Source organism: Quercus suber, unplaced genomic scaffold (genome assembly GCF_002906115.3).
Source record: "Quercus suber isolate HL8 unplaced genomic scaffold, Cork oak 2.0 scaffold_39, whole genome shotgun sequence".
Classification (NCBI taxonomy): Eukaryota; Viridiplantae; Streptophyta; class Magnoliopsida; order Fagales; family Fagaceae; genus Quercus; species Quercus suber.
In genome coordinates, this window is record NW_027069504.1 from 1,614,291 (window position 1) to 1,630,842 (window position 16,552).

Here is a 16,552-nt window from a genome sequence, read left to right on the forward strand (position 1 = left end):
TTATTTGGGTTCCCCTTACTGTGAGGGCTTCCATTTTTTTTTTTTGTAATTTTTTTTTGGCCTCAGCTGACTATTCCTAGTAAAATTACCATTCAGAAAGTTTTTATTATCATAAACTATATTTACCGTGAGGGCTTTAATTTCCAAAGAGAACCCCACATTGATTCTTTTTACTACAATAGGAACTCCTTACTTAAGATTTAGGACCTGTTTGATAAGTGATTTCTAGTAACGTTGTTTGTATTTTTTGAAAATACGTATGAGTTAAAAAATGTGTGAAAATACGTATAATGTTGTTTAAATACTAAAAACTGTTATTTAAACAACATTAATAAACAGACCCTCAATAACCACGTGAAAATCAATCATTGTCCTTGTTTAATTTACCAATTCATTATTTAATAATTTATTAAAATGATATTTTAATATTAGTACTTTGCCAAAAAAAAAAATATTAATGGAAACGTACTATTTTCATAATAGACTTTGGCAAACCAATTTCAAACATTCTGTGAACCATAGTTGAGGTGGGGTCTCTCTTTGTTAACAAATAATTAATCTTCAAATTTTCAACCCTAACCTTTTTACCCAAACAAGTTATCATTTATTTATATATGAGAGATACTACGTGTATAACAATTTTACAATATTTTTACAACAAATCACAGATGGTTAGTTGTTATTAGTTCAAATTTGAAATTAACACTAAGATTACTTTTTTGCCCTAATAATAATAACCAGTAACAACCTGCCACTTAGGATTTGTTGTAAAAATGTTTTAGACATATCATTTCTCTTTTTATATATATATATATATATATATTATAAAATAGCACCGAATTGATAAGAGCAGTAAATATTTGAGGAGGAGGATTTTTACTTATTTTATTAAAAATAAAATCCCTTAGAGTTTTTAAGATATCCCTACTAAGAAAATTTTAAGATTCTATTTGTAATTAGTAGATCTTATTTTTTAATGTCATCAATATTTCAAGAAAAGTTGAATATCATCATTTATTTCTTTATTAATGATGTGGTCAATTTAATTAACTTGTTTTAAAACAGATACAAAGGATTTTATTAACTCAATGTTACAATTATCCAAGAATTCCAGAAGCTTCTCATCAAAATTTACTCCACTAGTGTTTGGATGCAATTAAAAGTTAAAGAATTCCAAAAGATTCTCATCAATATCTCATTCATTGCACTAGTCTACAATTCAATTCTCCAAGAATTCCAGAACCTTCTCATCAATTTCCCATCTATTACACTAGTGTGTATGTAATATGTATAATGCAATTATGTAATATGTATAATGCAATTATGTTATGAATTCCAGAACATTCTCATTAATATAATAATCCACTCCACTACTCTATTCAATTATCCAAGAATTCCAAAGCATCTCTTCAATTTCTCATCTATTCCACAAGTGTATGGTGCAAAATTCCAAAATAATTTTAAATAAAATGGTGCAAAGTAATAAATAAATAAATAAAATCTAAGATTGCACACTTTTGTGTCATAATTTTGTTATGACTAACTATAAGCCTTGTAAATGAAGGAGAGAAAATATGGGTTAATGCAAATGTGATAAACAAGTACTTACATTTTGTCACATAAAATAATTGTAAAAAAGCATATATTAAAAATTGTGGTTATAGAATTACAAGTACACACTACAATTATGTCATGAATTTCAAAAGGTGAAATGTCTTGTAGTTGAATTGACATCTCTTCATATATAAAGTATTTGACAGTTTATGACAGAAATTATTTGAGCTACAAGGTTAATTGTATGCACATTGTAATTATCTAAAAAAGATAAAAAGAAAAAGTCATGAAATCCATAAGGTTCTTCTCATCAACATCTCATCCATTCATTTTAGATAGACAGCAAAGATCCCACTTCTTCTCCATCTTACGCATACATATATTTTAATAACTTATTTATTTATGTCATAGATTCTTATCTTATATACTATTATGTATTCTTTATTATGCTTTTATTTTCATAGTACAAAGATTCGGCATCTACTTAAAACGCTACGCTACACACAAACTTTGGGTCCCACAGTGACCCTCGTACATGGAACACAAGGGAAGAAAGAAGTTGAGAAAAAAAGAAAAATGGGCATCTGAGTTAGGTTCAGTATACTTGATCCAGTGAGATGATGGTATATATTTAAAAATGAACATGTGTCGTTATTTCAATAAGCCTAATATTATTGGATATTGGATCCAAATTGCCGAAAAAAATTAGAGAGAACTAATTGTGGTTTTAAAGAACATTTTGAAACATGAAGCAAAAGAATTTAATATCCTCAAATTAAGAAAATGTCCTCTATTAGTTTCTGAAAATGATATTACAATCTTTGTAGTACTGGCTTTCAAAGATGGTCAAGGATTATTCCTATGGCTGATTTAATTATTTTAGATAAAAGATATTTTACAGAATAGATTATCCATTTTAAGTTTTACTAAACTCTAAAAATATTCTTAATTATTGGGCTTGAGTTTGGATTATTATTATTATTTTTTTTTACTGAAAATTTATTTATTTACTTGCTAAAAGTTAATAAAAAAAATACAAATATAATAATTTCACTTTTAATCTCTCTCTCTCTCAAAAAAAAAAAAAAAAAAAAACCTAACCATGTAAGGCACTAGGGAGAGATAGAGAAACATGAAAATATTGTGGACAATTAAATGAAACACATTGTTTCACTATTACCAAAATAAAATACTTGAGTTTGTCAAAGCATTTGTAAGAAGAATTTGAGGGGCCGCCACCTCTTTCATATTGGCCTTTCCCCACCATCATACCGTCAAAATCTCTACAGGTAATTTTTTTTACCATAGTTTTAAATCATTTATATGACACACGCATATACACTTGCTTATGCTATTTATTAATGTCGCATTATTGATGAGTGGAAGGCAGCAAGAGAGTTGGGTGTATTTTCATTTCACAGTATGCAATATGTGAATACAACACAGATTAGTTGATTTTCATGGTCTTATTACTCTTTTGTATTTATTTTTGATTTCATGATTTAAAAAGAAAAATTAAACTTACACTGAGAAGGCTACAAATGTACAATGAAGTTACTAATCAAATTTTTAATATCTCAAAATGTATATGTTTCTTTACTTAATTTAGATTATTTTTTTATTTAAATATATGTAAAACATTCTCCAAAAACGTCTTACATAAAATATTACAAAATTATCTGTGCATCGCACGGGAAACTTATTAGTTTTCTTTAAATGACAAGCTACATATATTGTTTCATATATAAATACAATCACAATAAATATCTATCTCTACTACAATATATAGTTTTATTTACAAACACAATTATAATAAATACTTATTAATAATTACCATTATTATCAAATTTAAATTTAGAAAAAATATAAGAGAAAAAAATTCACGTTAACCTTTTTCTTGCATTACACAAGTTACAAACTAGTATCCATAATTCCCTCCAAAAAAAAAATCCATAATATTGACTAAATATCAATAATCCTCTAATATATAAGTTTTTTCCTAATAAGAAATTTGTTTGTAGTAGCTTTTGTGTGTGTATTAAAAGCAAGACAGAAGAATCTTTTTTTTTTTTTTTTTGGAGAAACAGACAGAAGAATCTAGAAGACTAGAACTAGAATCTCATGCATAAATAAAATAAATAAATCTAAGTCCAAAACTATATTTTAATTTTTAACTTATGTTACTGTATCAGACTTGTTAGTGAAGATAGTTTGAAGTCAAGAGGCCAAGACCAACTCCTTTCTCACAAATGCTCTTGTTTTTTGCAATATCTTTTGTTTCTTTCTTAGGTAGTTTCTCTGTAAAGCTTTTTCTGGGTTTCCCAGTAAAACTTTTTCCTGGGTTTCTCAGTACAGCTTCCTGTGTGTGTGTGAGAGGGTAATGGAAAAGCTGAGTTTGGATCATTTGCCACCTGGGGTCAGATTTAGTCCGAAGGACCCGGAGGTCATCGAACTCTACCTGAAGAATAAGATCATAGGGAATGATAAAGACACTTGGTTTATTCCCGAACTTAAGTTCTATGAAGATGAGCCCTGGGACTTACCAAGTAATCTTCTTGTTTTTCTATTATCACACACCCAACTTCACTTCTTGGAAAATTTAATGCTTTTTTGTGAAAAGGTAGGAAAATGTTTCATATCGTATTAGCATGTTGATTGTTGCTTGTTTTGCGTTCTAGTTATAGAGTTTTTTTTTTTTTTTTTTTTTTTTTTTGAGAAACAGACAGAAGAATCTAGAAGACTAGAACTAGGATCTCATGCATAAATAAAATAAATAAAACTAAGTCCAAAACTATATTTTAATTTTTAACTTATGTTACTGTATCAGACTTGTTAGTGAAGATAGTTTGAAGTCAAGAGGCCAAGACCAACTGCTTTCTCACAAATGCTCTTGTTTTTTGCAATATCTTTTGTTTCTTTCTTAGGTAGTTTCTCTGTAAAGCTTTTTCTGGGTTTCCCAGTTAAACTTTTTCCTGGGTTTCTCAGTAAAGCTTCCTGTGTGTGTGTGAGAGAGTAATGGAAAAGCTGAGTTTGGATCATTTGCCACCTGGGGTCAGATTTAGTCCGAAGGACCCGGAGGTCATCGAACTCTACCTGAAGAATAAGATCATAGGGAATGATAAAGACACTTGGTTTATTCCCGAACTTAAGTTCTATGAAGATGAGCCCTGGGACTTACCAAGTAATCTTCTTGTTTTTCTATTATCACACACCCAACTTCACTTCTTGGAAAATTTAATGCTTTTTTGTGAAAAGGTAGGAAAATGTTTCACATCGTATTAGTATGTTGATTGTTGCTTGTTTTGCGTTCTAGTTATAGAGTTTTTCTGGACAAGTGTGTTACATTAATTGATCAAAATAAATAGTTACAGAGATCATGCGTAGATTGTAGCTTGTTTTGTGTGTGTGTTTTTGTGAGTATCTGTTTTCTGGTACTGGTGTTGTCTGTTTCATGTTGTATCTAGTTAGTGTTTTCTTTTGTATAAAGACTGATGCTTTCTAGATTACATAAGATTTGGATAATATGCCCATATAATTATCTCATGGTTGAGCAATTATATAATATATACATGTTCATGTGATTTTTCCCATTTTGGGTGTCAAAATTTTGTGCTTAAGTCTGGTTTCTTGTAATGTAGTTAAAAGTGGGATTGCTACGGAGGACCAAGAGTGGTTCTTCTTCACTGGACAGAGCCTGAAGCATCAGAAAGATAATCAAAAAAAGAGAAAAAGGGGTCAGAAACAGGAACTGGTGAACAGACAAACCAAGGCTGGGTTCTGGAAATCAACTGGTCCAGATCGGGAAATCGAGTCTGGAGAGAGCTTGATTGGAATGAAGAAGACTCTGGTCTTCCACATAGGGAGTAATAAGAAAGAAGAGAAGGCAATAAGGACTAATTGGGTAATGCATGAGTACAGAACAACCCAGAAGGAGTTTGATGGAAAACACCCTGGTCAGGTTGGCTTTTGCAATACAATTTGATTAACTAATGTGATATTGACCTGAGATTTTTGTATTGATTACTGAACTGAGTGTGTGTGTGTGTGTGTGTGTTGATTTAAGATTGTTTTGTCTCCAAAATCATTGGAGGTAACTTTAAAAGAGGATTGATTCAATTACCTAGGATTGTGGAAGTTGTTAATTTTTCGTTAATTCTTAGTGAGGGTTAACATTCTTGCTGGATTAATGATCTCTCTCTCTTTTTAATATTTTATTTTCACTTAAGAAGGTATTCTTAATCCATCAAGTGATAGATATTGAAATTTTACATGTAGACAGTGTTGCAAGGGATTAGTGGTTTTAGCTCAAAAATTCCCCTATTGAGGAGAGGAGACTTAGAAGAATAGGGTGTGAGTTTTTTCAAAAAGTAGTTTGATGGTTTCTTTTGGGTTGAACGATACTCACATGTATGAATTGAGAATTTGTTTGTTTTGTTAACGTAAGAGTGGCCTTGGGTGTATAAAGGTTTTGAGATTGTGAGTCTCGTTTATGATGTAATGGGATTTGGGAGAGTTTTTGTTTCTGACATTTGTGTGTGATGCTTGTGAGAGTGTGCTAATTTGATTGAGGTTTTGTTGAACGCAGTTGTAATCCATTTTGTTGATAGTTGATTTTGATTGGTGTTGTTGCTCATGGACTTGGGCATCAAGTTGACTGAATTATGCTTAATATTTTTATCTTGTAATGATTTTTTTTTTTCTTTTTTAAATTGTTTGTGTGAATGTGCTTTCATTAGCTCCAATCACAAAAAGTTTTACTGACGCCTATTATGATAGGAATCAAATGAACTTAATTTCTATTACTCTCAATTTAGTAGTTCTTCGAGGGAACTAGGCCTCCATTGATTCTTCGAGGGAATCAGCCTCTAATAGCAATTAAAGAAATGGCTATTCAATGTATTATTCATCAATGAATTCATATTACAATCTGAATTGAAGCTTATATTCTACTGACTAACTAACAAGGTACAACACATCTCAACTTAACTAAGTACAACACTTAATGCACCAACAATTAGTCAACTACTTGTAACTAACTCTGTACAAGCCTTCCCTGCCTCTCTACCTCTCTGTATGTACAAGCCTTCCACTGCCCTGCCCACAACAGCACACAGCAACACACTTCCCTGCACTATCTAGCCACAATGTACCAAATAGCAATGCCCCTTAGAGTCCTAACATTTCCCCCTCCTTTAAAGCACCTTGCCCACAAGGTGAGGGTTCTGAGTTTGCAGTTTATGAAGAAATTCCCAAGTTGCATCAGCTGGAGAAGAGCCCTCCCAATGAACCAAAACCTTAGTAGCATCCTAGTATCGTCTTAGCTGACATGGCCTTTGCTACAAGATAGCCTTTGGTTCAAGAGTGATATGGCCCTGGGCATCTATTGGTGGAAGTGTTGGAATTGGAGTGACTGTTTGCCCAATCTTAGCCTTCAAGCAAGAAACATGGAACATAGGATGGACCTCTGAAGTTGGAGGCAAATCCAGTTTATAAGCCACAGACCCTATCTTTTGTAGAATCTGAAAAGGTCCAAAGAATTTAGGTGCTAACTTCCCCACCTTGGTCCATCGAAGGGAGTGTTGTTTGAAGGGTTGCAGCCTAAGGAAAACCCAATCACCCACCTCAAAGCTCCTCTCTAGCCTATGTTTGTCAGCCTGCAATCGCAATCTGTCTTGAGCAGCCGCTAAGTTGCTCTTGAGAAGGCCCAAAATCTGTTGCCTATTTAATAAAAATTCATACACAGCAGCAGCCTTAGTGAGGCCAGGGATGTAATCCAGCAATTGAGGGGGTTGAAAACCATAAAGGGCTTCAAAGGGAGTCACTTTAGTGGCAGTGTGGTAGTTAGTATTAAACCAGAACTCAGCCAAAGGTAACCACTTCACCCACTGATTTGGCTTGTCCCCTGCAAAGGTCCTGAGATATTGCTTAAGACTTCTGTTAACCACCTCAGTTTGACCATCAGATTGAGGGTGATAGGTTGAAGACATAGCTAAGTCCACTTCTTGCAATCTAAACAGCTCTTCCCAAAATCTTGAAGTAAACATAGGGTCCCTATCACTAACTATAGAAGTGGGTGGCCCATGTAGCTTGAAGATGTGAGTCATGAACAAGGAAGCCACCTTGACTGCAGAATAAGGGTGGGACAGTGGAATGAAATTGACATATTTAGCGATTCTGTCCATTACCACCATCACCACATCTTGCTTTAAAGACTAAGGTAAACCCTCCACAAAATCCATGCTTATGGAAGTCCAAGGTGTATGAGGAAACTTTAAGGGCTGCGACAAGCCAGCTGGTTTGCTGATTTCATGTTTAATCCTTTGACACAGCTCACAACCTTTAATATAATCTTTCAAGTCCTTCTTCATTCCCTTCCAAAACCAGTCCCTTTTGGCCTTATGAAAGGTCTTCAAATAACCAGAATGTCCACCCAATGGACTGTCATGTACCAAACTCATCACCTTAGGCTTTAGACCACAATTAGAGCCCAAGTAAATCCTGCCTCTGTACAACAAGAGTCTATTCTGCAGACTGAACTTGGCAACAGCATTCGGATTGGTATGGAGTGTGTGTAGGATTCCTTGCACCTCAGCATCAATGGAATAACTTGATTTCAATTCCTCAAACCAAGTGGGATGGGGAAAAGAAATGAGGAATTAGTTACTATGACTGTCCAAGCAAAACAAATTGAAGTTTGAATGATCACAAAGAACCATCTCAGAAACTTGAGAGGCATCAGAATCAACTAACTCCACCTTATTGAGCAAAGCATCTACTAAATCAAATTGACCCTTCTCACCTTGTCTGGATAGGGTATCAGCTACCCCATTTTCCTTTTTTTTCTTATAATCAATGATAAATGAGTATCCAAGGAGCTTGGTTATCCACCTTTGTTGCATAGGAGTGCCAATTCTCTACTCTAGCAAGTACTTTAGACTTTGATGATCAGTTTTGATCACAAAGGGCTTTCCAAACAAATAAGGTCTCCACTTCTTCATTGCAGTAACAAGGGCCAATAATTCTTTCTCATAAGTGGATAAATGAACACTCTTACCCTTCAAGGCTTGACTGTGAAAAGCAATAGGCCTTCCTTGCTGCATCAACACAGCCCCAATTCCAAATCCAGAAGCATCACACTCAACCACAAAGGGCTGAGAAAAATTAGGTAAGGCAAGTACAGGAGGATGAGAAACAACTTGCTTAAGGTCTTGAAATGCGTGGTCAGCTTGATTAGTCCACTCAAAGGCATCCTTCTTGAGAAGATCAGTCAATGGGGCAGCAATGGACCCATAACCTCTTATGAATTTCCTGTAGTAACCTGTTAAATCTAGGAATCCCCTTAAGGCTTTCACAGTTTTGGGAATAGGCCAATCCAGCATAGCTTGAGTCTTCTTAGGATCAGTCTTCACACCATGGCTTGATATGATGTGTCCCAAATACTCTACCTCAGAGCAAGCAAAGGTGCATTTGCTTTTCTTGGCAAACAATTTGTGATCAAACAAAACTTGTATGACTGATTTGAGATGCAAAACATGAGTGGGCATATCTCTACTATATACAAGAATATCATCAAAAAAATACAAGTACAAACTTCCTAAGGAAAGGCTTGAACGCATCATTCATGAGAGATTGAAATGTAGAAGGGGCATTAGTTAATCCAAAGGGAATTACCAAGAACTCATAATGGCCCTCATGAGTCCTAAAAGCTGTTTTCTCAACATCATCCTCCTTCATTCTAATCTGATGATAGCCAGACCTCAAATCTAGCTTTGAGAACACCCAAGCATCACTCTATTCATCAAGGAGCTCATCCACCACAGGAATAAGAAACTTATCCTTGACAGTGTCATTGTTAAGAGCCCTATAATCCACACACATCCTCCAACTATCATCTGCCTTTCTAACTAATCGCATAGGTGAAGCAAAAGGACTTTGGCTATTTCTAATTGAACCAGACTCAAGTAAATTCTTGACAATGTTTTCAATTTCAGTTTTTTGATAGTATGGATACCTGTAGGGTCTTTGACAAGTTGGTTGGGTACTTGGTTTGAGGATAATCTGATGTTCATGTCCTCTCCCTTTGGTTCCTCAAAGGCAATAGCATACTCCTTAAGCAAGGACAGCACTTCTAGGGGAACCTCTGAAGCCTTGGACTTGTCAACAAGTTTAGTGGACACAATCTGCAATAAAAATCCTTTAGTGATTGGCTATTTAAGGAATTCATTTGCATCCTGAATTAAGGAACCGGTGGGTTTACCCTGCAACCATATTTGTTTGTCCTAGTACATGAACCCCATCACTAATTGCTTGAAATCCCAGCTGATAAGGCCAAGAGTACAAAGCCATTGAGTTTCCAACACCACATCATAGCCCCCTAGAGTCAACACATGCAAATTCACTATGAATTCATTGCCTTGCATTTTACGCAGTAGGTCCTTACATTCCCCTTTTGTTCTAATTAAATCTCCATCAGCTACCTTCACCTCTAAGATTCTAGTAGAGTCCACAGCCAATTTTAAAGTCTTGACCAGAACAGCATCAAGGAAATTATGAGAGCTATCAGTATCCAAAAGAATCACCTCCTGTAAAGTTGTGGTTTACAACTATGTTTTATGTTGGCTTTATTCCATGACAAAATGTGTTGTAATTGCTTTAATTTATTTTCTTATATTTTGTGGGATTTTATTGTATTGGGTTTAGTATCAAGTTGGTGAAGACTCAAGTTTAAATGTCTCGCTGGAAGCTAACCCGCGAAAGAGTCATGTGAGAAGCACATGACTGGAAGCTGAAGAGTCGTGTCAGGTTGTCGTTTTCGCGAGTGTCTCGTGAGTAAAGCCTTCTTGCGAGATAGTCGTGAAACATTTTGCCTGGAGGTTTTTCAAGTGTGAGTTTTTTACCCTTTACCCATATATATATACTCTCATTACCCACAAATGAATGTGAGGCCATTCAAAGAGAAAAACCCTAGATAGGTTTTCTACAACACACACACCCACATTTTGAGAGAGAGCTACTCATCCTTAATGAGAAATTATTGTAGCTTCTTCTCCATCCCTTTCACATTGTCATACATTGAGAGGAGATTTGTACCCAAACACAACTCACACTCATTCAAAGTGTAGAGAGTGTTTTGGAGTTTGGGAAGTTTTAGGGATGTGCCAAAAGAAGCCGGTGAGACTTGGTGGATGCAATCGGGTGTATTGCGGGATTCGGAAAGCTAGACAAGACATGGTTCTAAGAAGCTTTGTTAGAGTAAAAGCTTGGAGGGCTTAGGTACATCGGATAGATTAGGTTTGGAGGGTCTCTTGCTAACCCATATATCTCAACTGATTGTCTAGTGGATCGATTATTGCTTAAAGGGCGGCGGAGAGGTTTTTCGCTGAGTTTTTTGATTTCCTCTTCGATAACATGTCTCGGTGTTATTTGTGTTTGCATTTCTCTTCTCTTACTCTTGTGCTTCACTTTTATTGTTTGTTGTTCATGTTTATGCACTAGAGTAGTATTAGTTGATTGCGTTTCATTTATTCTTGTTTCCGTACTTAAATAAGTTAGAGTAAAAGCAATCTAGCCGTAATTTTAATTTGGGGGTCTAATCAGCTCTTGTGTTTTCCACACATTTTTGAGCTTTCACCTCCTAATACCCTCTAATCTGACCCAACACCCTCATATTGCCTGGAGAAGGATTGCCCAACAATGCATACAAGGTGATATCAGCTTGATCCAACTGAAAATCTGCTGTAACATCCACTTCCCCATCTTCCACTTGACTAACTTCTTGTACTTCATCAATCATGAATAGTTTGAGACCCTTGCACTTGTGTTTAGGTTGCCATTTCTCATCACAATAATAACAAAGGCCCTTCTTTCTTCTCTCTTCCATCTGAGTTGATGTAATCTTTTGTGTAGGCACTTTGGTTGAAGATTCAGCTTTACTGCCATGCTTGTTTATTAGGGATTCTTGCCAATTATTCTTGCTAGACTCATGAAATGGCCTATAGACCTTCTTGCAAGTGAACAAATACTCCTCCTGAATCTTGGCTAAACCAAAAGCAGCACTCAATGTTCTTGGATTTTGCATCCTCACAGCCAACCTTATTTCATCCCTTAACTCACTTAGGAAGCAACTGAGCTTATGAGACTCAGGTAAGTTTCTGATTCTATTACTCAACATCTCAAACTGACTCTTATAACCCGCCACAGTGGTAGTTTGCTTCAACTTAGTCAAGGTTTCCATAGGATCATCATATGATGAAGGTCCAAACCTGACTTGGATGGCCCTAACAAATGTTTCCCAAGAATCTAATGACCTTTCACAATCTTGGCACCAAATTAATGCCTCATCATCAAGATGATAAGAAGCATTCAAAATCCTCTCTTCTTTAGAAATTTCATAATACCTAAAGAATTGGTCAGCTCTAAAAATCCAAGCAGAAGGATCACCTCCACTAAACCTAGGGAACTCCAACCTAATAGGCTTAGGAATTAGAGCACCTACCTCAGGTCTTGGATGAGTATGGTGTGGCAGCACCTCTGCTTCAGGATGGTTTTCTGGCTGAGGAGCAGAACCTTCTTGTTGTTGCACTGCTGGAAGTCTCTCTTCAAACAGAGCTTGCAAGCCCTTGAAGTTGTTGTCTAGAGCATCCAACCTTTGTGAAATCATCTCCATGGCAGAGGCATGATCATCCAATCTCTGCTGAACCTGAAACAGTCTCACTCTAAAGGGAGTATCTAGTTTCTTGCACCATGATTGAACCGGCTCTGATATCAAATTGATAGGAATCAAATGACCTTAATTTCTATTACTCTCAATTTAGTAGTTCTTTGAGGGAACTAGGCCTCCATTGATTCTTCGAGGGAATCAGCCTCCAATAGCAATTCAAGAAATGGCTATTCAATGTATTATTCATCAATGAATTCATTTTACAATCTGAATTGAAGCTTATATTCTACTTACTAACTAACAAGGTACAACACATCTCAGCTTAACTAATTAGCTAACTAAGTACAACACTTAATGCACCAACAATTAGTCAACTACTTGTAACTAACTCTGTACAAGCCTCCCCTGCCTCTCTACCTCTCTGTATGTACAAGCCTTCCACTGCCCTGCCCACAACAGCACACAGCAACACACTTACCTACACTATCTAGCCACAATGTACCAAATAGCAATGCCCTTTACTTAGAGTCCTGACATATTATATATCAAATGGCTTTGTAGGACAACCTCCTCTATTTCATTATCATCAGTTACAACATTTCTGATACATATTTGCATTCTGTTATTTGCATCTTTGTGGTAATTCAATTTGTAGTATATATCAGGCAAGTTATGTTCGTCTGATTCACTTGGGTGCTTGACATTATGCAGAAGGCCCTTGTGCTTTGTCGTTTATTCTATAATGAAGAAAAGAGTAACAAAGGTGGACCTGCAGAGTCTAAGCCAGCACGTTTAGCAAAAAAGAAGTCTAAGCCAGCACTGGCTCCTGTATGTCCAGTATTAGAAGTGCAAGCTGAAAATCATCAAACAAGTAATCAATCTTGTTGTGATGAAATTTCTGCTCAAATGATGTCTGATGTTACAGAACTTGTTCAGTGTAACAATGACAACGACTTGTGCACTCAAACTTCAGGGGTGAGATAATTTTTTTTTTATTGGAATTGAGAAGTATAGTAAATTAATCAAGTACTCATCTTGTGCGCTCATGTTTCTTTCGTCAGGTTGGTTTTAGTGAGGAGGACATAGAACTTCTCATGCGTGTGTTCTATGTCCCTTCAGAGGACTCTCCATCCAGTTTACCCCTCATCACCCCTGATGTTTCAACTCCGATCACTGTCAAATCTTCTCATAAAGAAACATCATTGGCTCCAGCATCTCAAGCATTGCCGGAGCAAGCTGAAAACCATCCAATTGATTGGAGAACAAGATTTGACAATGCAGCACCCCTTGCATGTAACAATGATTATAATGCAGATGCCGCAGAAAATCAAGTGGCAGAAGTAAATACTACAGAGGTGAGAAGGAATTATACTTTCAGCTTAAAACAGTTGTCCACATTATTATTTTGTGGGAATTAGAAGTGCAGAATAATCAGATAACTAATTATATACTTATTTCGGTTATTCATTTGTCTTCCATCAGGTTGACTGGGATCTGGATATCGATGAAGCCTTGGAAATGTTCGATATCACTCCACCAGGGCCATTAGATTGCAACCTTTTCTTCCCATCAACTTTAAACTCCGCTACACCTGCTGTTTCATATCCTACCACAGCTGAAGCTTCCCTTGAAGAAGCACAGTCTTTGCTAGCACCAGCTTCAGTGTCTCCAAAATTAGTAAGTGAAGCTAACAATTGTTCCATGAGCTTTCGATGTTCTCCAGCAGAAAATTCTGATCGAATAACATCTAGCACAGTCTTTGCTAGCACCAGCAACATGTTATCCCCATTACACTCGCAGGTTTCACCAGGTTTGTTAAAATCAGGATCATATCTAGGATCTGAGGGAGGGTCTTCAGATCAGATCATAGGATCTGATTGAAGATCATAAAATTTTACAATTAAAGAATGTCAATGATTTAGATAGATAATTCATTCTTGAAATTACTTATAATACAAGGCAAAAAAAAAAAAAAGAAAAAAAAGAAAAGAAAAAAGAATTATGGCTTTCTTGGGATGTACTTACTAAAAAAAAAAAAATCTTTCCCAGAAAGAGTAGAAGAATTTCTAATACTCTTTGAAGACAGCTAAATTAAAAAGGATATTAGTCTTTCTTATAAAGTTAAAAGAAAGTTTAATATTCTTTAAAAACAAAGCCAAGAGTCAAAGAATTATTAACATTTTCTGAAATCTAGCATGTAAGCAACATTCAACTAAAGTTTTGGGGATTTTGCTGAAAATGGGAGCTCTTCCTTTACCCACTTACATTTGCAAACATTCCCTAAAGTCTACTCAAAGTGATTCACTCTTTTTCAACTCAAAAGAAAAAGAAATTTCTAGTCTTTTACAAACCAAAGACCCATGGTCTTTTACTATCAAAGGCCTGTGGCCTACTATTACAACTCAAGACAGACTTATTGTCATTGGAACTTGGGTTGTTACTCTTCCCCACTCTCCCACCCCAACCCCCAGGAAAAAAGTCTTAAAAAGACTTCCAAATTGGGTTCCTTATGTTAGCTCTATGTTGAGTTAAAAGGTTTCTCTAAAAGAAACCACAATCTGGGTTGTTATTTTAATAATCCTTCTTAAAAGACTCTAATTAAAGTTTAAATCATTGACATTTTAAATTTGTAGAATTGTGACATTTAAGATCCTGATCAAGATTTTAGCAACCCCCAGACCCCATACTCCGTTACAGAGTGAAACAAGTACAGTAGTCACTTCTATGTATATTGCAATTTGTATTTTATATCTCTGAGATATCACGCTCTTCTCACATGGAGTGGGTATCTTGTTGATACCAAATACCTTCTCGTGTATGATGTTGATGAGCACTAGACAACTTTGGTCTTCTTACAAAGATAACCTTACAAGTGCAATATGTCATCATCCACCGGTTTTTTTGAAGCAATTCTATGTGTATGTATTGAGTCAAGCTATCGATTGGAATTAGTAAGGATTTGGCAACTACGAAATTGGAGGGAGACTTTGTTGTTGTTAAGTCTGTATGCAGTGTGATTTATGTTCAGCTGTACTGGATATTTGTGGTTTTTCTGTAAACATGTAATAAAACGTTCAACTCGTGATTTTCTTTGATGTTATCTTCTTTAATTTTGGGATAGTTAAAATCGATTTAAGGTACATGGCCGCAAACTTGTTTGCTGGAATGTGGGCGTTTGTAAGATGTTTATTGTGTGTTAGACAAGAAGAATGTATGAAAATAGAAATCAGTGAGAAAGTAGAGCTGGAATTGAACTATGTACAATGAAAAAGGCTAATGTACACAGGATGGGAATGAGTGACATGGTCCAGGACCTCGAGGTCGAAGGTGCTCTAATAAGGGGCGATTGGCATATATAATCCATTTGTTAAATTATTACAGGCGCGTCATTTAGGTAAAGATTTATTGATTGTCGAATTTCAATGTTTTATTATTAATGATACTATTATTCTTAGTGCATTCACGCTTTAAAATGGGTTGCTTTCAATGATGGAATTTTTACAATTGAAACTACCATGATATTGTTTGTACAATATTAAGTCTTTTCTCTCAAAATTTCTGAACGAGGTTTCCATGGTGTACAGGCAAATTTCCATGGATGAACATGCAGGGATGATGTGGTTTTCATGGATGGCATACAAAAGCCCCATGGATGACGCGTTGGTGGAAAAAAAATAACCTATAAGCAAAGGAGAACTAGTAGAACTTGTTTGTTGCTCACAAAGAAGCAATGGTTCCTTAGGTAAGGGGGAAATTATTAGATATACAAATATGGGTGAAATTTCAAATTGAATAATAATGAGTGATTAATATAATATATTTCCAAGCACATAATCTTAAGCTTTTGGGTTAAGTTGTGTTCGAGTATGCATGTTATATGAACAATGAATATCATCTCAAGTTGTCAATCATTTTGTATATTGTATTGTAGCTTGTTTTATGTGGTTTCTTGAAGTATTTAGTTGGTTGAATGTGTATATATGAATGTGTTTATAGACTAGGGAGGAGTAAAGTGTTGCATAAGCAACCTAATATCTCCTTGAAGTCTTATCTCTTAGAATTTCTTCAGCACGTTACTACTCTCAATTTTCTAATAACTTCATTGTTACAAAAAGTTGGAATTTTCATAATTCTTTATTTTGATGATGACGGTTTTATTTATAGAAGGGAAATGAAAAGAAAAGTTTTTTATTTATTTATTTTTTTACTCCGTTAATTCGCTTTAGTAGTTTTGAACTTGTTTTTATCCTCGAACAAGTCAGAATCTTTTAAGCTAATAAGACACAATAAAACTCGGATTTAGCAGGAATCAGGTTATAATTGTTTATTAGAATCCAT

At 35.2% G+C, this 16,552-nt stretch overlaps 1 protein-coding gene across 2 annotated transcripts; it reads left to right on the top strand.

Annotated features, from left to right (window-relative positions):
* The first annotated feature begins 4,367 nt into the window (after nucleotides 1-4,367).
* Nucleotides 4,368-16,168, top strand: LOC112024677 (NAC domain-containing protein 91). 2 transcript variants are annotated; one of them, XM_024057295.2, is made up of 6 exons: nucleotides 4,368-4,735; nucleotides 5,193-5,512; nucleotides 12,926-13,189; nucleotides 13,276-13,569; nucleotides 13,697-13,891; nucleotides 15,799-16,168. In XM_024057295.2, the coding sequence occupies exons 1-6, from the start codon at nucleotides 4,570-4,572 to the stop codon at nucleotides 15,814-15,816; spliced, it is 1,257 nt and encodes a 418-aa protein (XP_023913063.1). In that variant the 5' UTR covers nucleotides 4,368-4,569; the 3' UTR covers nucleotides 15,817-16,168. The 2 variants fall into 2 exon arrangements, with proteins under 2 accessions (XP_023913063.1, XP_023913061.1); XM_024057293.2 differs by lacking the exon at nucleotides 15,799-16,168 and having other exon boundaries at nucleotides 13,697-15,307.
* Nucleotides 16,169-16,552: the final 384 nt, after the last annotated feature.

Excerpts from the sequence above, each read along its gene's own strand:
- LOC112024677 (XM_024057293.2), top strand. The coding sequence starts at position 4,570 with ATGGAAAAGCTGAGTTTGGATCATTTGCCACCTGGGGTCAGATTTAGT. Across the intron at positions 4,736-5,192 it reads TGAGCCCTGGGACTTACCAA|TTAAAAGTGGGATTGCTACG; the intron begins GTAATCTTCTTG and ends CTTGTAATGTAG. Across the intron at positions 13,190-13,275 it reads TGTGCACTCAAACTTCAGGG|GTTGGTTTTAGTGAGGAGGA; the intron begins GTGAGATAATTT and ends TTCTTTCGTCAG.